The sequence below is a fragment of the Chionomys nivalis genome, chromosome 12 (assembly GCF_950005125.1).
Source record: "Chionomys nivalis chromosome 12, mChiNiv1.1, whole genome shotgun sequence".
NCBI classification, from domain to species: Eukaryota; Metazoa; Chordata; class Mammalia; order Rodentia; family Cricetidae; genus Chionomys; species Chionomys nivalis.
Window position 1 is genome coordinate 48,387,690 of NC_080097.1, and position 22,088 is coordinate 48,409,777.

The following is a 22,088-nucleotide window of genomic DNA, read 5'->3' on the forward strand; positions in this document are numbered from 1 at the left end:
CTTAGCCCTGTGATCTCAAGCAGGAGATAATAAGCCTTAGACAGAGACCTGCTGAGGCCGGGGGAGGCCACCACGGCAGAGCTGGCTCTCGCTCCTCCAGGAGCACCAGTCCCTTTCCTGAGAATGCCAACGTAAGCTTAGGAGGGCAGGTGACCCAGGTTCATCCAAGAAGCTGGCAAAATCACGGCAGAGTGTGTCAGCAGATACCACACAGTAGCCTGGCAGATGCCACACTGGGGTGTCAAGAACTGCAGGAACGACAACTTCCTCTGACAGGGGAGCAGGGGATGTGAGAGGGAGATGAGGTAGACAGGGAAGAGCCCACCTGGGAGCCATGGTAACCAGGTTATCTTTCTTTTAGTGCCTGCCTTGCCTGCTCATCTCTGGGAAGTAGGCCAGAGCCTGCAGTGGTTGCTCTGCCTCTCTACTTTTCAAACATCCTCACACATAACCCTTTTGGTCACTGCTAAATCTCTTAACTGGCTACCTCTCGCCCCAGCTCTGCCTCATCTGGTCTCAGCTAAGGGCCCAGCTGGCTGCATGCAGACCACAGCTCAGTCCAGGTGTGACTCCCCAGTTGGGCCCCCAGAGCACCTAGCATGGATCACGTGAGACAGGGTCCTTCCCTGATTTCCTGATGCACCGCTCTCTGGCCTTGCCCTTCGTGACCTGTTCTGATGTCACACACCATCTGTCGCCTTGACACTCCTCCCAAATGCTCCCCTTTGACCATCTGTCCCTGGCTGCAGCTTCTACACATCTTCCCCAGCCCTGACCACTGTTCCCCACACCTCCCACAACCTTACCCACAATCCTCTCCAGCCCATAGAACTGCCACTCCTCACAGTAAACTTCCTGTTCCCATTACTCCCCATGTATCTTCTGCAAGGGGTGATCTTTTCAAGCCCTGACTAAAGTGCACTAACTCCCACAAAACCCTTAGATGCAGGCACCAGGCACCCCTCAGGCCTCACACACAGCGAGCTGGGCCACACTCAGGAGCGCTGCCCTGCTGCCCTGCCCGACCCTGATGGTAGCAGCCTTCCCAGCTCTGCTTCCTGCGTCCTTTGTTTCTCTGAACAGCTCGTGGCATTCCTGACCGCCGCCCTCCTCCTTCCTCAGCACACTTCTTTCCCTCACAGCGCCTGTTCCCACCAGAATCGTATTCCTGTAGCATCTTCCCCTCTGCACAGTTAAAAGTCAAGTGGGGATATCATGTCGCTCACCATCATGATGGTGAATTTGAACCTAGCACAGCAATGTGAACAAAAGCATGTGCTTAGGTAGCTCCTGTTGATGAATTATTTACTAATTCTCTTTAATTCTGGAGTTCAGCTGCAGACACAAGACACAAGGTCCTTCCTGAATCCCCCTTTGCACTTTGCAAAGAGCAGATCTGAAATTTTTCCCAGCCGTGCTGCAGCTATCATCCTGAACCACTTCCAATCAAACTATTCTGTGTCAGATTATTTTTAAAGACAGTGACTTCAAAGGAAGCATTTGGCTCAGGGACGAGGGTATCATTTTGGCCTGCGCCTGCAGTCAGGAATGAATGGGCCTATGAGGTCACAGGCTGGTGGAGAGACAGTGCTGGGCTCTGAGAGTGCCCTCCTAAAGGCTGGAGTCTACCCTGGCAACAAACTGCTAGCTCTGAGTGTGCAGACAGTGGCAGGGAGCCAGCTCTCTCGGGTGGTAGCCTGGGCAGTTACTGTCGCAGGAGCAGGCGGACTGCACATCTCAGCGACAGTGTCCCTGCAGTCCAGACGCTGCGCTCTCATCTCTCCCTGCCCAGACCAAGGAACTCTCTGTGCTCCAAAAGGGAGAAGATGCTCACACCTGGCCCTCTAGCACTGCGAGGGAGCCACCACTCTGGAAACCATCTGCTCTCTTCACACGCTCAACGCTGAGCAAGAGAGATGGGCCCCTGTGTCCATGGGACTGTCCTCAGCCTGCTGAGAGCAGCCTAAGAGCACAGACATCCATGCAGCAGAGCTCAGCCATAAACAGGAAGGAGCTGCAATGGCCCCACCACAGAAGGGGGCCCTGGCCACACGTTAGGAAAGAAGCCAAGCCCAGATCATGGCCTCCCATAAACTTGCAGACAAAAAGCAGATTAGCTGTAACCCAGGGCTGGGCAGAGCACAGCTGTGAGCGGACATGAGATTTCCCTGGGAGGTGACAAGTATGTGACAATACAGAGCCCAGTGATGGCGGCCAGCTCAGCAGGTATGCTCAAAACCACTGAGCTGCAGGTTTCACTGGCGCAGGTGGGAAATGGGTACCCAATAAAACCTAGCCTGCATCTGCAACAGGGATGGAAGGGCCTGAGAGGCCAGGGTGCTGGGCCCCTAGAGTCTACTCCTGAGGGAGAAAACAGCACTGGGAAATGTCTGGATAGAAGTCTGGAAAGTGATTCTTTAGGCCTCCCCTGCTTTCTGACCACTTCTGAGCTCTGCAGTTGACCCTGAGAGTCAAGAGTCCCGCAACACTCCACCTCCCCTCGAGCAACCAGCTCAGGCGAAGTGCCCTGGAGTCTCAAGAGCACTGAATGCAGCCTGGGGTGGTGCTGCTGCCACTTTACAGAGAATGCTGGGCGTGGTGGCAACCAGTTATAGCCCCAGGTAATGGTGAGGCAACAGCAAGAGGATTGTTGGGCCCAAGTCTTTCTGAACCAGTCTCGGCCACACAGCCAGATTTAAAAGCATTACACCAAGTTCACAGTGGTTTTCGGTGACCCTTGGGTCTCTGATGTTTCAGAGTCCTTAGACATGCTAGCATTGGTTTATGAAGGGTCGAGGGGCTTGCAGAGTGTGACTGGTGTCACCGGGCACATCCCAGGGGCATGTTCAGCAGGAGCACCCACAGCCCACTCACCTGAAGGCAGGTCCAGCTCCACACCAATCCATGTCCCCTCCTGGAAGTCAGTAGGTCCAATGTACCTCACGATGCCGGTCTTGCTGGTGCCCACAACAACATACTCTCCCTCCCTGAGCCACTCAGGGACTTCACTGGCCTCCTCAGAGTCAGATGTCACTTCTAGCCTCCCCAGGGCTTGTCCCCCAGCATGGCTGAGCTCTTCTAAAGCCAGTGGGTCCTCCTCAGCTCCAGAGGAGGCACCCCCCAGCATGCCTGTGAAGGACTTAAGCTCTGAGGTCCGCACTTTCCGGATTCTGAATGGGGATGTGGGCACAGTAGACGTAGGTTCAGAAAGAAGGGGTGGTCTGGGAACCTCCAGCTCTATGCTTTGAGAAGGTGTGGCAGGCAGTACCTGGGGCTCTTCCGGGGCAGGTGGATGGCTCTTAGAACAGGAGAGGAAAGCCAGCTCAGGCTCTGGGGTGACCTGACTCAGGGCAGAGGGAGACGCAGGTGTCTGGTTGCCAGGGCCTGTCGTGTCCAGGCCTAGGGTGAATGTTTCTGACAGGGTGGCAGTGGAGACGCTGTGGGAAAAGTAGCCACTGGAAGCTTCACTCAAGGGGCTGGGGGGCCCATCTTGCCCTTCTGGGGGCTGAATAACCACCATGGTAGATGGCGAGGAAGACACTTTGACAGGTTTGTCGCAGATCTTTACTGCAGGGGCCGCCATCTGCACCATGGACTCCAAAGCCCCACCAGGCACTGGGCTGCCTCCTTGAGCCTGCAGAAGGGCAATAGATAAACTGAGGAGAGTTGAGAAAGGCCTTCCCACCCAATCAAAGCACACAGGCTAGCTCTACCAGCTCTACGTTGAAGCCTGGGTAGGAGCTGTTCCAGGCTGAGGGACAGCACACACCTGAAGGAAACATAGCCAGAGCTTGCCTTGGCCCTGGAGCCAAATGCCAGGTGAGGCCTGGGCTATATACCTGTGTTCAGGAGTGGCCGAGCAACATGGTACAAGCCCTGCTGCATTTGCAGCTCATCTTCCACAGAGATGGCCATCCCTGCACTCGGGGGCAGGGTAGGATGACACACAGCAAGGCTCCTTGTTCCAGGGAGCACGAAGCAGTACACACTTAACCTCACTATGCCTGTCCCAGCTTTCCTGGTCTCAGGTAACTGTTCCCATGGAAGCAGACGCCTTCACCCACCACTGTTCTCACAGTGAGACAGAAACACACACTAAAGAGGGCAGAGGAGCACTTTTCTCTGGTCAAATCCAAAGGATGACCTCACCAGAGGATCTGAAAGTGCTTTAGCAAGCAATGCAGGCACCGGGAAGCACTGACCCCAGACAGTGCTGGGTGGGGTGCTCAGGCTGGGAGCCAAGGACAAGGAGGGGACCCAGGACTCCTGTGGCCATGACTCTTTCTCTAGGAGCTGGCCTTCCTGGCTGTCACTGTCAGGGCTGGGGCCTCTAATCCTGGGACATGGGTCAGGGTTTCTCACAAGCAAGGACAGAGCCAGTGGCAACGGCCTTTCACATCCCTGTCTGAGTTACCAGATGGAAGAGACAGACAAAGCTAGCATGTTGCAGTAATGGCAGGGCACCCGCTAGGCCCAGCGTTTGGGAAGTGAGTGTAGGACGCTCTTTTAGATAACTAAGGCTGCCTGAGGGAGCAGGGCACCCACTCCCAATTCTGTACCCACATGCCAGGGACAACGGTAGGAAGGGAACAAGGTGGGAGGCTGCACAGGGAAAGGGAAGCTGCATCTCAATATTTATGTACAGCTGTGGTCACTTTCCACTTGAAATACAGGATTTATTTGAACTGGGAAGCAGCTAAGATCTATACGTCTCTTCCAGTTTCTTGGCTTAACGCAGCAGTCTGATAAATCATGCATTTTCCCGTGAATTGTCATTTATATTCCTGCTTCCAGAAGCCTTCGCTGCCCACAAGGCACCCTTTCTGGAGAGGGAATTAACGGCACCTCTCGAGATTAACAGCCCATTTTTGTGATGGGGCTCTCACTGAAAACTTACTCAATCTAGCAGATCAATAACTGTCATCGCCATAAATATGCTGAGAGATTAAGCAATCCTTCAATCATTTTTCTTCCGCAACTTAGACATGCTTTATTTATTCTTTCCTACTCTAGTTAGCTACTGCTGGATGTGGGGAGTGGAATACACAGAGCTACAAAAGAAGCTGGACATGCCCTGTGGCTTTGAGAGAGGGCCCTTTCCACGCTCCCCCCGTTCCATCCAGGCTGCTCTGGCCATAGAGAAGCATGAAGGAGAGGCGGACAGCCTCAGGTGGCAGCTGCCCCACTTGATTCACTGGTGGGAAGCAGGCTGCAGGAACTATAAACACAGTCATTTACAGCAAGGCCAAGGGAAGTTGAAGTGCTTGCCCACGTTCCCCACCAAAAGGACAAAACAGTGACGGCACAGACCAAAGACGGTAGAAGGGAGACGATACGCTTGCGCCTACCATGCCAGCACCTTGCGAGCAGTTTCTCATGGCTGAAGGTGATCTGTCACTTGCAACCTAACTGCTGCCTCTGGAAACCCAGAGGTCGTAAGGCCTCGAGGATGAAGGTGGCCTTGCCAGTGAGAGTCCTGCTCCTCTTCAAAACTGTCCACACAACAGACGACTGTGCTCCCAGGGGAAGGGACTCCTTGGGAGGGCTAGGACACCAGGAAGGCACTGGAGTGGCAGGGCACTTTCAAAATGGGATGCTGCCTGAAGGGGGACTTTTCCTTCAAACCACTGGGCCCTGTTTGCTGTTGACTGAATGAGTAAACATCCCCTATGAAGACATGGCATCTCCCAAGACTGGAGGCGTGGGGGAGGTGGACAAGGGAGGCCTACTGTTCACGGGACGGTGAGTGCTACCATAAGAGATGGTTTCCTCCCAGCTTAGCATCAGTCTTCACGCAGATATCATGAACCAGAATGAAATGTAAAACTGAGAATTAAGCAAACGCTCACAAGGAGGAGATGGTTCTGTTTATAGAAATCCCCTCTGCCTAGCAGTGAGCTATTAAAGCACAGACTACATTAGCAGTCAAGCACCAAAGACTTTAGCAATCATATGATTAGCAGGTTGAAAATAGCCAAGTGTAACAAGGAGCCTGTTCAGGGAGAAGCAGTGACCTACATTGTAGTTAATTATCAAAGTGAGAAGCAAAGGGGGAAGCAGGTGTGGACAAAAGGACCCTAGCTAGTGTCAGGGCCACCTCTGCAAGGGGGACAGCCCCAACCTGATGACTCACCTCCTCTGTCCTCGTTGCCCGGGCATCTGAGAAGGTAGGCTGCACCAAGATTCGGGGCACAGGCTGAGGAGACAAGTGCATGAGTGAGAGACCCACAAAGGGCACAGGGGCACAGAGCAGAAAGCTGCCAGGAGTCACTAGGAGACATCACAACACTCAGGAACTCCAGCATACTCCTACCAATTAGGCTTGTGGGTTCCAGGGTTCCACACCACAAGAGAAAGGAACCCAGTAAAGGCTCACCCCAGCCAGAGACAAGACATACGCACAAGTGTCGTGCTGCGCTGTGGTCACAGACACGTGCTAACCAAGGATAGACTGTTTAAGTGCAAGTCTCTATGTGGAGTAACTGGGGCAGGAGGCCGGAGCTGGGAGACAACCTGAGCGCACTCAGAGCACGTAACATGTCACAGGACTGAGAAGGAAGGAAGCTTCTCTCGCTGGAGCACCAAGCAGACAAGGACATATGGGCAGCCTTGGGCATCCCAGACTAACCAAGCTAGGGAAAGAAAGAGAAGTCACCTGACTCCTAGCAGAGTAAGCAGAAGATAGCCAAGAGTCAGAGAGCCTCGCTGACCGTGCAGTGCAGACTGATAGGAAAGACATCTGCAATCAAGCAGACAGAGCAGTAAGAAAATTCGGGGAGAAGAGCCCAAAAGAGGGGGTGAAACATCACAGCAGAAGACTTCTTGACTTACAAACACGTGATTCAAGGAGCATTAGAGGAAAGCTGAGAATCTGGGTAAAAGCATAAAGTCAGAAGGAGGAAACAGGAGCCAGGTTCATCTTGCAGTGAGTTCAGCAGTATGGGACACACAGGTAGACAGCAGCGTGAAGGTCTCTGGAAGAAACCAGGAGCCCAACATTTCTGCCTCCAGTGCTTGCCAATTCTGGCTTCCATGTCCCCTTCCCAAGCTCTGCTCAGGAACAACAACCAGGCAGGGGGCACAGCATGGGCTGCCCTCTCCCTGTTCAGTGGACTCACGTCACCATTCTGACCTAGAAAGGTTGAAGTATTTACCAGAGGACCCTAGGGAGGAAAAGCCAGGGGTATGGCAACTGCTCGCTGCTCAGACCGCAGAAATGTAAACTAACCAAGCTTCCATTCAGTTCCTTCTGGTTCCCAGGATCACAGGCCCTAAGAATTCTGTGTAGTTCTGACTGTGAGACAGGGCCTTCAGGCCTAAGCATGACTGTCCACCTTCCCTCATTTGCAAATGACTCACACACATGTACACACACACACACATTTTGGCAAAGGTGACACCATAGCCACATGGGTCACAGGGCTACTTTTACCCACTGAAAGTGATGGGATGGCCCCAAGGAGGTGCCGAGGAGAATCAGACAGGAGCAGGATGGAAGGACGAGGGTAGGCAGAGGAGTGAGCTAGGAGCGTGTGGCTGAGAGAGGAGACGAGAGGGCGTCCTGTAGCGGCAGGGCCACTCTCATGCAGTTCAAAGAGCCTGAACTCCAAGACTCCCTGCCTCCTCCTCCATGCCTCGACCATAAGAAAAGTTCTTGGTCTTAGCACCACCTCCACAGCCCTCAGCCCCCAACCACACTCGGGGCAGCTGGCACTCTGAGAGTGGAGTCATCTGTGTGCACCTGCACTCCACCTCTGAGTCCAGGGGACCTGATGCTGCCTCTATTCTTACCCCGCAGATCAAAGTCCACCCAAACAGGAAGGTTTTCAGGGTGTGTTTCTTACTAAAGACAGCACAAGGTTTATTTCTCATGCTCAGACTGCAAGATTCAGTTGGGTCTGACTGAAAATAGATGAGATCTGGGGAATTGTCCCACTAAGGTGGAAACTGCCACCACTAGAGCATGAAAACGTAGAAGCCTAGCAGGATGGGGCGGTGGCCACTAGCACAGACATTTGCTGACGTCACAGTGAGCGTGGAAGGACGCTCAGACTCCTCATGACTCAGCAACTGTAAGCTCCAGTGGCTCCCTAACAAAACAGCTGCAGGAATTAGCAGACCGAGCCCTGGTTCTGACGTGTTACCATTCCTGCAGACTCTCAAGGTCTCAATGTCCGCAGCATTTTCTCATTAGGGAGTGGCAATCTGGTGGTGATGGGGGGGAGGGGTTGTAAGCAAGTGACTAAAATGAAGCGTGTGGAAGAGATCTAAGGCTGAGGGGATGCAGAGGAGAAGGGACCGTGGGACCATGCAGGGCCAGCCTGAGCAGCACAGCGGACAGCAGGGACAGGACTGTGTGTAAGGCACCTCCTACTCATCTCCCCAGGAGAAGTTACTCCTTCTGGGTCTTGAGAAGCTCCAGCAGAGGAAGAGGGTCAGCGCTGTAGGGGAGTCTGTGAGTGCATAAAAGGCGGCTGCTTCTCCAAATGGGGCCAGTGAGAAGAGTGCTTGGAGAGACTGGTTAGAAAGGGAAGACGTTCAGTGTGAGGGGATCAATTAAGACATTGCTTCAGTGGCTCTATGGAGAGCTAAGGGCCTGAACTGAGGCAAGAAGGCAGAGACACAGAAATGAGCAGGAGGGAGATGTCTAGAGGCTGGAAAAGTCAGACCCAGTACCCAGGCTGAGAGGAACTGTGTGCATCCAGACACGAGGGCACGGTGGGCAGGGCTGAGCCTCCCATGTGGGACGATGGTCTGTGATGAATGCAGCGGTCACTGTAAGGGTTCCCAGATCCATCTACAAACTACACTGGACATTATGTGAGCCACTGCTCCTTCCCACACAATAGCTTCACCCTTCAAGCTCAACTGTTTGCGTCCTAATGCTCTTTTCCATACTCCCTGCACAGACATTGCCTCTATTTCAGGAGCTCAAAACATTTCAGATCATAAGTTCATTAATCCTTATGACACATCTGGTAACTATTAATAAAAACGACTGCAAAGTATTTCACAACCATAAATATTAAGAAGTCCAACGAGAAGGCTGAATATAATGATCTGTTTCCCACTCCAGAACCAGGGCTCAGGCATAGCCTACTGCCGAAAGCACCGTAGCTGGACTGAGTTGGTGACCCAAAGGAGCCTGTGCACAGTCTGCTGCATACTGCTGGGACCCAACAGAGCCCTGTTCAGTCACCACCGCCTGGCAGTGTTTCTGGGAAGTGGTAACAGTCATTTCTAAGATCACAGCTCGCCCTCAAAGTGTCAATCCTGGCTTGATGAACACCACTCCCTTCCCCATGCCACACACACACGTTGGGCACTGCCTGTGCCACTGTCTACAGAGCTCAGAAGGAACATCTTGCCCTCTACTCTTAGAAGGGCATCAACGAGCCGGGCGGTGGTGGCGCACGCCTATAATCCCAGCACTCGGGAGGCAGAGGCAGGTGGATCTCTGGGAGTTCGAGGCCAGCCTGGTCTACAAAAGCTAGTTCCAGGACAGGAACCAAAAAACTACGGAGAAACCCTGTCTCGAAAATCAAAAAAAAAAAAAAAAAAAAGAAGGGCATCAACGAGTTTGCTGTCTTTGTGTTTACTCAACGAATAAACATGTACATCAGTTACTTAATAAACAGCACAGAGAATGAAACAGAGATCGTGGGGAAAGATCCTCATAAATTTTAGCATAAGGCCAGGTAAAAAGAACAAGAGGTTGGCCAAAGGAAAAATTAATTACTTTAAACTTATTGAATATTGAATTTTCAGATGCATTTTTCTTATCTATAAACCTTTTCTAAAGTTTACCTACTATCCTCAATTTAATCAAAATGCCTAACTATAACACTCGGCTTGTATTTTAATAAATATTTACCAATGATTTAAGTACAAGTAGGGATTAGTTTTATAAGAGTTGTAAATTGTATTTTTTTGCTGCAAATAATCAGAAGCCAACAACTCACCTTTCTGATGGCATGAGGAAAGCTTAAGCAAACAAAGCCAGACGTTTGGCGTTAGAAACATCTAGCTTTTAAAGATTCTGATGAAAGCAGTGCCTGGTTACAGACACACACACTGCTGAAGACCAAGCTGCAGCGAAACTTCATCAATGGAGAGCTGTGTCTAAGGACCATGTTCATGAGAGGAGAGAGCGCTGCCTGCAGGATGGGGAACAGTGAGGGCAGAAGCACGCTCAGGGAAGGCTCTGGCCTGACCGAATGGTGGTGGTGATACCTTCAGTGCCTGGTGTCTGCCACATCTATGTTCCCACAGCTACCTTCCACTTTACACTCTGCGTGTCAGGCTTATGTGGATAGTGCGTGTCAGGCATCACGGTGCTAGTGTTTCACCCATCTGGTGGCTCTATTCAAACGGAGAAGTGGGTGTTCTGACAGCCACAACAGTGCCCTTGAGTCACCCTGTCACCAGCAAAAGGCACACACATGAAGGTGGTGATCCAACCACATGTGTTCTCCACATGGGGAGGGGGGCAGACAGACCACGACAGGTTCTGTCAAAGGCACTATTACCCTGCCCGCCACATGGCTCTGTCAATCACAGGAGGTGACTTGAAATTTCTGATGAACACACAATTCCTGTGAGGGTTTTATGCAAACTTCAACAGTCTTCCCATTTCCCTCTGGACTCCGCCTTGCAGACCAGCGAGAGGGAGCAATCCAACACATGGACTTGACTTTCTAACTCCCTATTCTGAAGCAGCCCACAATCCCCACTGCCCATGATCATCTTTTAAAACAGGAAAGAGCAGAACAAGGAGGTATAGGTCAAGGGGGCTCTTTTCTTCCCAGAGTTTGTCTGGTTCTTTAAATACTTTGATTCAGCAATTTGATGAACGCTATTTACTTGGTTATTGTTAATCAAACTCAGTTGAAATCTATTCAGCCCATGCTATATCCTAAAGCTTAGGCTCCGGGCCTGATGGAGGGGCCGAGCCTACCTGGGTCTCAGTTTCCTCAACAGGGTGGCACTATCTGACAGTGGTCCCCTGCGCCCAAGGCTACCCTATGTGCAGCAAAACCTCCTGCAGCCACTCCACCCAAAGCTGCAGGCACAGGGAAGTAAGCAGGAAGGGAGCTGCCTATGGCTGGTGGGAAGTCACTCGCGTTAACCCTTTTATTCCCTAGACTAATCAATGCTGCCACTTGGTGTCTCAAGCTCTGAAGCACACCAACAGCTTCATGGGAACACAGATTTCCAGAACATGAAGAAAGCTATCATGGCAAATTAATTCAATCTGACTAATTAGAGAGCAGGAAGTCCTTCCAATTACTGTATGTGCTGTCTGAGAAACACACTTGAACACGGGTGCGGCTTTCATTAATTGTAGTTCATTATTTTCCAGATTCGTTACTAAATGTGCCTCAGAAGGTCAAAGACAGAAATTTTGTCAGCTGCCATCTCTTTCCGTGCAGTATCTTTGCATTTCTGGAACTCAGACAGAAACTGATTACAACCAGAACCACATGCCATGAAAATGAGAAGCCCAACTCTTTATGAGTACACTCACACAAAGAAGACTTTCCAACGCAAAAGAAAAGATTGTGAGCCAACATCCTGAGCCACAAAACCAGGAACCAAAAGCACCTGGCCTGTTCTCTGGAATCAGAAGCAGTGACTGATGTGGGATTTCCCTCTTGATCCTTTGGGGTTCCTGCTTCAAGTGCCCAGACATCTTCCTGCATTGGGGGTGGCGGGGGAGGGGAGGTAACAGACACTCCTGACTGCAAATGCCAGGGACACCGATGAAGATTTTTGGTAGTATTCAATGTCTCATGAAAAACCTACATTTTTCTCCCCCTGCCCTGCCTGCTGATGGAAATGTGAGAGATCCGGGGCCTCTTCCGCCCTGGGACATCATCTGGTACAAGCGCATCATTTCCACACTGTCGAGCTCAGGATATTACTCTCCCACCCACTCCCCTGCAGGCCCCTGAAGGCAACACAGAGATAAAGCTACTGCCACAGGAGGTAGGGCAGACTAATCCAGAACTGCTAAGACCGGGGTAGGCCTGCAAGACCAGGACGACTCTTGCCCTGACTTCCACCAGCAGAACAGAGAAAGTCAAAGCCCAAGGCTACAAACAAGACGATCCTGTCTTTCTGGAGAAGGCACAGGAAGAACTTTTTTTAAGTCAAAATTTCAACCACCAGGTATACAAGATTGTCAAGCGAGTGAAGTAATGGAAGGAGGAGGGGGACCATGCAGGAGCCTGGCTGGCACTGAGACCCCATGTCCGCAGATGCATATCCAGGAAGCAGCAGACAAAGCATGATTCAAGTACCCGAGCTGAGAGAAAACTGCTACTGCCACTTACAATTACAATTCCATCCCGCAGAGCTTTAGCAGACCGGCAGGGAGAGGGGGGGAGGCTGAGGCGGGGGCTCAGAGCTGGAGGGAGAGGAAGGGGCGTACATTTTGAGTAACTGAATCCCAGTGAAAGACCCAGGCCTTTGGGAGTCTGTTTTGGTGGCATGCCCATCCACCCAGGAGAGAAGGTTCATAAATGTCTTGACACCTCAGGTCCACCCCATTCACAGTGCTGTCTACACACATGACAGAGGCCCACGCAGGTCACATCTCCATGTTCATACAGGCAGACAACTTAGTATGTGACTTGCCAGGCCAACTCAGAGCAGTGAGCCCTATCCACTAGAGATATACTCCAGAGGGAGACAGTCAACAAACGGAAACCCAGCAAGTCCCAGGAAAAAGACGTGTTTCTGGTGCTGTTTTTATTTGGTTCAGAGAAGGCTACTGTGAACTTGATTGTGCTTCCTTAACAGCATGGCTCTAAACCAATGCAGGAGAGATCAAAGGGCCTGCCAGCACTGTAAGGAAAGGCAGGTGCGAAAACTCTGAATGATGTGTGCTCCAGGCATTCCTAAAATAAACAGTAGTGGGGGATAGGGCGTCTTAGAATGGCGAGCGGGGAGGGGAGCACAATCAGACTAAAAGATGGCCACTCAGTCCTGGAGAGTGAGTGCTGTAAGCCACAGTAAGAATGCAGATTTGGCTTTGTTTTCAAAAGGTTTCAAACCACAGCCTTATGCTTCATATGAATAGTTAAAGCATGGAATGAAATGGGCTACCCAGAGGAAGAGAACTGCTTACAGGGGAATAAATACAGAGGGTCAAGGAGATACCTGGACACCTAGCCAAGGAGAGGCCACCAAGGAGGACATGCTGTTAGTGACAGCAAGGCTGACAGCTCTATGCAGATGAGGACAGAGACTGTGTGCGACCTTGAGGATAAGGAGACACCTTCCCCAGAGAGATGTCTTCACAAATCACAGCTAATGCTTTAGCTGCACCACCAGGCATTGTCACTAAGTCCAATGTTAATTTATATTTTCATACATTCACAAAGTATTTGTACAAGGTCAGCCTCAGCAGCCTCAGCCTTGCTTATGTGTGCTCAAAACCTAAGTACACTTAAGTGCACAGAAACTGCTCAGAAAACCTTCCAACTCTCCAGGACATCTCGTCACCTGGATGTGACAGACGGCCTTTCTGCTCCCATTAGGGGCTTTGTCTCTAACAGCTGCCATTTCCGTCCTCGCCAGAGCTCACGGCTTCAGTGCAGAAACAGTGTGAGCAGAAGTGAGCTCTCACGTGCAACCAGTGCTTGGACTTGCTCTGATAAGAGCTGAACGTAGCTTAACAAAAGCCCCTCTTGTCTTCAACAGGACTCCCATTTCCTTCCATCTGGACAACAGCTGAGAAACCGTGGCCATTGAAGCTGATGTGAAGTCACCACGGTGCACACGAATGCGGGTGAAATGGTCACCAGGATAGACTGGGGAAGTGCAGCTCTTTTTGAAGTTACTTTAGGAATCAGATAGACCCTTAAATCAATGATGACAAGTTTAAAACAGCACAGTGTGCGTAGTGACAAACCACTGCGGAAGTTGGCTTTGCTGCTGAGCCTCCATTCACTCATGTGTCTCTATAACTGTCATGTGACCCTGGACCTGCTTAGCTAAGTTCAGTTTCAACATTTTCAAAATTGCTGTGTTTCATTTTGCCATCTGCTCCACGTGCTGATGTGCACGCTTGTGTCACACAGGGCAGGAAGCTCTCTCCACATGCCTAACAGCTTACTGATACCAGCAGGGCCCCTCCTGAAGATGCCTCTACACAGTCCTCAGGAGCCGCTCCGCCTTCAACAGCTACTGACCTACATTCCTGCCACTCGGACATGCGAAATATGGGGGAGCTGATGTCAAAAGACCCGTCTCAACAATGCACCTGCATGGTTTGTGTTTCCTCAGTCATCCTTTTCCGATGAGTTAACGCCTAAATGACTGCAGGCTGCATCTCCAAGTGGATTCCTTTCACCGCTGCATAGAAGCAGCTTCCTAGAACATTTTCTCTGACACTTACTCCATTGCTAGGCAGTTTTTTTTTTAAGGAAGGGAGACAAAGGACCACTTTGAGTCAAAGAACTGATTGTCTACTGAGGAGGAGGGAGATGGGGGGGGAGAGTCATGATTCAAGAAAGTTTGAAAAGAAAAATGAAATCAAGAATTAAAAATAGAATTACATTTTCTACTTGGCAACACAAACAACACTAAGTGCACCTCTATACATCTGACTGTTGTTGCACTAAGCAGTATCACCATAAATCACATTAGTAGCAGACTTGGCGTTTTGGAGCAGAAAGGATAGAGTGTCAATACATTCAAACAGCTCTGCTATCAGAAGGGAGGGGAGGGCAGGGGACATCGCAGGCTTTCCCGGGGCTAGAGCCGGCTCTAATACCCACAGGGCTGTTCCTCTCCTCCAGCTTTGGAACAGCAGCACAACAATGCCAGCACACATCAGAGAAACATTCACTATGGCTTCCCCACCTGGTGTGCAAGGGGAGATGACTGTCTGGCTCTTCTGTCGTCACGGACAGGGAAGAGTGACTTCAGCAGCTTTGGCATCTGTGGCACCAGGGACTTCACTGGGTTCAAGTAAGAGGTTGCTGTGCCACCCAGTCCTGTCAAATAAACAGGACAAAATAAAAACAATGACACATAACTTTTGCTCTATGCATTTTCCAAGTGTCATTTGTAAGTAAATCTAGCAGTATGAACTACTAAAGGCATCTTTCAGTGCTGGGATTAAAGTGTGCGCCCCACACCCGGCTGTAAATCTTTAAAAAAAAAACAATAATACTGTGATATTTATGAAAATAAACAATAATCAATACAATCAGACAACGTCACTGGGCAAGGCTGTCAAGTATCTCAGGAGTAAGTATTGCCAATCCCACAGAAACCCATGCAGAGGAGATGAGAACAGCTTCCCAAGTCATTGTGTGAGGTTAATACAAGCATGACACCAAACCTAATACATAAGAGTAAGTAAAAGCTGAGTCATCACAGAACACGTAGGTAAAAACCCACAAGTGTTAGCAAACAAACCAAGATGGGCACAAGGTGACTTATCAAGAGGAATGCAGGATAAAGTCACCCTTCCAAACCAAGGTAACACTCCAACCACCAGGACATCCTGACAGAATCTTTTTCTGAAAGATGCTCACATTTCATGGCAGTGATTAGCAGATGAAGACGACTCACCAGGATCAGGAGACTGGTTATTCTGGGGAGAAACAGGTTGAGCTGGAGGACTTGAAGTTATTCTGCTGGAAACTAGTATTTGGGATACATCCTGTTGACTTTCCCACCGGCCCTGTTACACACAAGGACAAAGATAAGTCATTTTGTTTCAAATTAATAAGTTTATGAAAAAATTATATAATATCCCAGGATTAAACCAATTAGCATTACTAAAGCTTTATTCTGTCTTGGATAGAAATCTGGTTATCAGCCTTCTTCATGCTTGCCACTTGCTTATGGGCTGATTCCCCTTGTGGTGAGTCTTCACTGCATTGTGGGGCTGATTCCCCTCGTGGTGAGTCTTCACTGTGGACTAGGGCTGATTCCCCTCGTGGTGAGTCTTCACTGTGCACTAGGACTGATTCCCCTTGTGGTGAGTCTTCACTGTGCACTAGGGCTGATTCCCCTCATGGTGAGTCTTCACTGCAGACCTTCTCTTCACGTTACAACCTGTGGTTTCCAACAAGCCCATCCCAACATTCACTGTGTCCTGCCACCTCAACACAGCCACGTGGGTGGGCTGTAACTGCTCCTTTAGAAATAAATGCCCCTTAATTCTGCCTCAGCTCCTGAGGCTGGGAGCTGACGTCCTCACTCCTATGTCTCTACTGAAGCTCAGGAATTGAGGGGGCCTCCTCTTCCCAGGGTTCTAGGAAGTTGCCTCTGGGCATCATGGTGCTGAGCCCCAAATTGTGAGCAGATCTTAAGTTCCCTTTGGTCCTGTGGTAACAACTCCTGTCTTTCTCACTGAGGTCAAGTAACAGTTTTAATATTACTTTAACTGAGTGTTCTGCCGACAGATGACCCAGAGTTAACTAGGATACCCTGAGAATGCTAAGAAACAGAGCAGAGACGGTGAGTCCTCAGAGGCTCAAGAGGGACTGAAGGGGGCAGCCCCACAGGTTCCCACATGGATTAGGAATCTATCTGCTTTTAGCAGCAACCAAAGGACTGATCATAAAATCAATAAGCCCTAAGTGATCCGGATCATGTTCACCGCTGAGAACTTGCTCAGCACTTGATGGCATCAAAAAAAAAAGGGAGAGAGAGAGATGTTCTCTCTCTGGGCACTCATTAGGAAACAAAAAACAAAACAGACTCTGAGCACATGATCAGGGTAGTAAGAAATACAGCCCCAGCTGGGCGTCTGCACACCTACAGATCACAAGCTTACTTATAGATCTTAATCTTCGGCTATTTTTTTTTTTTGCACTCTAACTTAATCACCTTCTGGGAGGCTGCCCAGTTTAGGTGCTCTGGGGTGTCATGGTCAGGTGTCTGAACACTAAGGTCGGTAGCTTCAGAAGATCTCAGCGGAAGAGACACTGAGCTCTGTTCATGGTGTCAAGTTCACACAAGGTTGTTCCGAAGACAACTTACTTCATTTCAGAGGAAATTTATTCTAATATCTTAGCTCTCTCGTCTGGCAGCAGCCACAGCCACACTGTGTCCCTTAGGAAACTGAGCAGCTGATCTGCAGTCAGCATCCGGGCTGTGTGACACAGAGTTGACCAGTAACAACCGGAGGAGGTGTCATTTCTCCGAGGCACTTTCAGGGCTCCCAGCCGGCACATGGTGCAGTGTCACTATTGAGGATGAGCAACAGCAGTGGTTTGTCCTGCCTCACACCCCTATACTTCGAGTGTAAATAAATGACAGGCTCAGATAACACACAGACAGTATAAGCATAGCAGGCCTGTGATAACGGCAGATAGAGACCATTGACCCCAACACAGGTCCCTGTAATCAGGACAGACAAGGAACCTCGCAGTCACCCGTTGCCAGCATTACTGCCCAGAGTCAGGATCCCAGCGCCCTGGCAGATTGGGCTCTACTTCCGAGGGACAGAAAAGAGGAGGTTGGGTCCCCACTTCTCTGCCAACACTCAGAACTACAAAGACATCCCGGACTAAGTGGTCCTCCTCCCTCTGCACAGCTCAGAGATGAACGGGATACTCAGAGTGGGACTGCCCGCCCAGGGTCGTGGGTCCCTCTATCCCCCAGGGACAGGGCAAGTCCCGACTTTGCAATAAACTTGACCTGCCTGGCTATGCTAGTTTCTCTGTACTGAAATGTCAGAGGAGAGAACAAAAATAAACCAAACAAAATCAGTCACCACTCAAATATACTTCAGAGGGAATGAACTTGGGACTATGAGGAGAAAGGGCTTTGAAAATTTTGCTGTAGAATTTTCTGGGCTCTCTCAAACATCTCAGACCTAAAGGTGAAAAGGCACTGGCAACTCCTTACTTCTGCCATAGTCATGCACACCTGGCACCATGTGGAACCTCCCCAGACTGGTTCCTGCACTCCTACAGATCTGCTCCCTTGCTGAACTTCAGAATCAGCTATGGAGATACTAGAAAAATAACCCTGGCTTCTTTGGATCCCCACACAGAACAACAACAACAACACAAAAAAGCATTTGGGGATGGGTCAGAGGCTCAGAAGCACAGCCAAGCCAACAGAGTCTCCCTGTCCACCTATGGTCTTCTAGCATAGACTTCCACCAAGTCTAAGTCTTTGCTTTTCTGTAAAAGTCTTTGACTTCAATGAGGAAAGCGACAAAGAGTACAAAAAGAGATGCCATGTCATTTCCGGTCCCCAGGCTAAGTGGCTGAGGTTGGTGACTCATGCTTGCATCTCTAGAGCCACAGCTGAGCTGATGGCAGTTCCAGGAAGCTTTGTTAACTGCACATGCTCAAGGTAGCAGCTGACTCAAACTTCATCAGAACTCCCAAGGGCTGGGAATAGAGCTCAGTGCAGAGCAGTTCCCCGGCATACATCAGGTCCCACATTCCATCTCGGACCTCACAAAGCACCACAAAACAAAACCCACCTCAGAGGACAGCACCCTGCCTACGACTTAGTAGAAAGGACCTCTTCTACAATGGCTTTAGGATGACAACAGATTTGTTGACAGCTGTCCTTGCACCACAGAAGGTCTCAGTGCAAGGGCCAGCAAGAGCTGAAATTAACTCTGCATCAAGATACCCAGTGGTAGATGATGATAAAGAATCCATTTCAATACGTCTATTAAAAATCTCTTTTAGAACAGAGGCAATGCATCCAGTAACTGTAAGCAGAAACACCACTTCGGTTTGGTCACATTTCATATTTTTAATTGGAAGACATCCCAAGAACGATTTGCTTTAGGCTCTAAAGTGAAAACCAAGCTCTTTAATTAATTACTTTATCAATTCAATTTTGATGAAGCAATTCTGAGCTTCAGTAAATAAATAATAAAGGTAAAGGTGGATACACACACACACTTGCACACATGCACATCCACATGTACATACACATGCACGCATGTGCACTACTCCATTAACTGAATTATTTTGGGTCAGTCATGTCAGCCCCTTCTTGACACCTCTTAATGCTACTCCTGCTCCCAAGGATGCTTCTCTACTCTGACATAAGAAACCACAAGCACGGGAAGGGACTGGAGCTGGCTAGTGGATGCTCTCTGACAGGCCTGTGATGTCTGGGATTCCACACTTCACCTTCTAACTTATGGTGCTGATCTACAGCATGACCTCCAGTGTTGATCTGTAGCGTGGAGCTGAGAGCAGTGAACAGATTAAGAGAAAACCAGAGCTGACCTCATACAAGCCTGCAAGATAGACATAACTAACACGAGTGTAATATTTGATGATTTCAAAATGCATTTTTGTAGCATTTTTAGCATCACCGAGTCTGGGTTGAAATCTGTAGGACTCAACTCCTCAACTCCCTGGACATTAAATACTTCCTTGAGGAGAAATCAAGATGGTCTGCTTCTGTAAAGTTCTAGGGCCAAAAGAATGCCTGGATTATTTCTGCCCATGTGTCTGTGTGTGTACATGTGCCTGTGTATGTGTTTGTTTCCTCTGCCCCTGGAAGGATGCTGCAATGCTTGCCCTGGTACTCATGCCAAGTCACCGTGGGTAAGCACTGCTGTTGGTAAGGGTTTGACAGGCCCTTTGGCCTTCTGTCTACCAGTTTGAACACTGTCCAGCTCAAGGAATGCTCCTACAAAAGTTTATAACCCATTTTCTATAGACGTAATGACGCATGTAATGATGTCCTTAATGGGCCAAAGGGTGAACCTTGTCCCTTCCTTCTCATTAGTGAAAAGACATGACTTAAAACATATTTGGGAGCTAATGATCTTTACATAATACTGTGGGGCCCGCCACAGGAAAATGGGGAGCTATCCTGTGACCCACAAGTGATGTTGGCTGGAATGTTCTTGTCTACTGACATCTGACTGTCCTATCTACAGGCATCTGTGACAGAGCAGTTCTCCTCCTGACCCAGGGGCAAAAGCAAAGCCTAAGGTGGTACTCAAGGGTGATCACAGCCAGGCTCACAGGAGCATGCAAAGGTGTCTCCACCATGGAACTGACAGCGATGGAAACCAGGTTTCCTGATGCCCAGCACAAAGATAAAGGTCAAGATCTGAGGATTGTAAACTGTTCCAAGCCCCAGGCAGAGGCCACACCTCTTGGGGGTTTATAGGAAAGACCGGGGAGACCAAATCAAGAGGACATAACCATCACATGAGCCAAATCTGAGCGATGGAAACAAGACTGCCATTTTCTCCAAGTTATTCAGGAACCCCAAGAAATCCAGAACACAAAAGGGCAGCTCTTAGGACAGCAACAAGAAGCACTGTGCCCTTAAGCAGAGCAATACAACACAGGTAGACTGACTGCCAGAGGCTCAGCAGAAACGGCCTGGGCAGGTGCGTGCGGTCGTCCAGGATCATCCCAAGCAATCCTAAATGCTGTCTCAAAGCAGTCTGGAAGGGTCCGACATGATCAATCGATCTGTCTGTCTGTCTGCCTGTCTATCTCCCTCTCTCTGCACGCACACGCATACACACACACACACACAAAACTTTACCTGCTCCTCCCACAGCCTGCTTCTCAGTAATCTACTCTGAATGGCACTAGTCCTCTACTTCCCCAGCCATTTCTTCCTACCCGCAGGGTCCTAGAATCCATCTCCTTGGTATCACTATCTCCTCCTATTCTCCCCCATGGGCAGCTCTGTCCCCCTCCATAGTCTGTCCAATCCAGATAAGCTTGCGGCTTTTGCACTGACAACTGCATGCAGCGCTCTACACACCACAGTCAACAATGGGATGGCTGGGGCTCAGACAGACCCCTCAGACCGTCCAGTCCAAGTCTGACACTGCCCCCTCTGCACCACTGCTCCTCAGCATATATATGGTCACTTGCGATTTCCAAACAAGGCCCCTCCTCCCTGGCTTCACTCCACTCCTCTGTGGTCATGCAGCAACTTCTGCCCAAAATGCGGACTCTGGCTCTGCACCTGCCTGTGTGCATTGCAGGGTCATCCTTGGGTCACCCTTGGGGCTCCACACATGGTCACCACCTCTCTGCAACCCTTGCAGGATGTCTGGAGAGCAGGTGTCCTTTCTGTGTAGTGCTTTATCTCCTCCACCTGATAAGTCCCTTCATCCTCTCTCCTGGTAGACTAAGCATGGCCCTGCTCTCTGATGCAGATGCTACTGCTGGCTGTCACTGTCTCCATTTTAAGATAAGGAAAGCATGAGGACATAGAAAAGCAGAAATCTCATCCACTTCTTATGAGGAACTTGGGTTTTGTTGTTGCTGTTTTTATCTTTTTTTATTTTAATTGTATTTGCATTAGTGTTTTGCCATGAGGTTCAGGTCTCCTGGAACTGGAGTTACAGACAGTTGTGAGCTGCCATGTGGGTGTTGGGACTTGAGCCCAGGTCCTCTTGAAGGGTAGTCAGTGTTCTTAACCACTGAGCCATCTCTCCAGCCCTTACAAGGAACTTGTAACTGAGGCTTTGGGTTAGATGCACCTCCCCCAAAACACACAAAGTCACGTTTTTTTCCCTACTATATATATTTCCCTTAATAGTTCCTATATTCACACTTAAAAATCCTCACACAATCAAGTCCCCAAAAGCTCTGCTTCCTTCCACTGATGCAGGAACTAAATCACAGTTCAGCCCAAGCCATGAAAACCATGCACCAGCTGAGCAGCTCCTCCAGTGTCTGTGTGAGTTCAAGTGTGAGCGTGGTTATGGTTTCAGGCATGGTAACAGCATCTGGATCTTTACAACGAGCCTTAGTCATTAACTTCATCTTCATTGTTTTTATACTTTCATAAAGAAAATGTCCAATACGAGACGAGTACAGAATAACAAGAACAGAAACGGGTCTCGTGGACACCATTTGGCCTCAAGGACTACTGTCAATCAGCCAGTCTTTATGTGCCCCCACCCCTCCCCCACCCCAGTCATCTGAAGTAACTCCTTCACCTCACACCACCACCATGACAATGCAAGCTCCAGACCTACTCTAGGGTCATCCTGTCAACACAGCACCAACACTTAGCCAGGCACCTTAGAGTAACAAGAACAAACTGTGGGGGATCCCCCAGATCAGGCAGCTGCAAGGGGCACTGACATTTTTAGG

General features: G+C 49.7%; 1 protein-coding gene across 3 annotated transcripts in view; it reads right to left on the reverse strand.

The window, feature by feature from the left end:
- Positions 1–22,088, reverse strand: part of Kif13b (kinesin family member 13B) — a 148,323-nt gene that overhangs the window by 3,835 nt on the left and 122,400 nt on the right. For 2 of the 3 annotated variants that reach the window (XM_057785907.1, XM_057785909.1), the window contains 4 exons: positions 15,589–15,700; positions 14,872–15,005; positions 6,134–6,196; positions 2,875–3,634 (listed from right to left, as the gene is read on the reverse strand). In XM_057785907.1, the coding sequence (XP_057641890.1) occupies positions 2,875–3,634; positions 6,134–6,196; positions 14,872–15,005; positions 15,589–15,700 (1,069 nt within the window). The remainder of the gene's footprint in view (positions 1–2,874; positions 3,635–6,133; positions 6,197–14,871; positions 15,006–15,588; positions 15,701–22,088) is intronic. The other variant, XM_057785908.1, reaches the window with a different exon arrangement.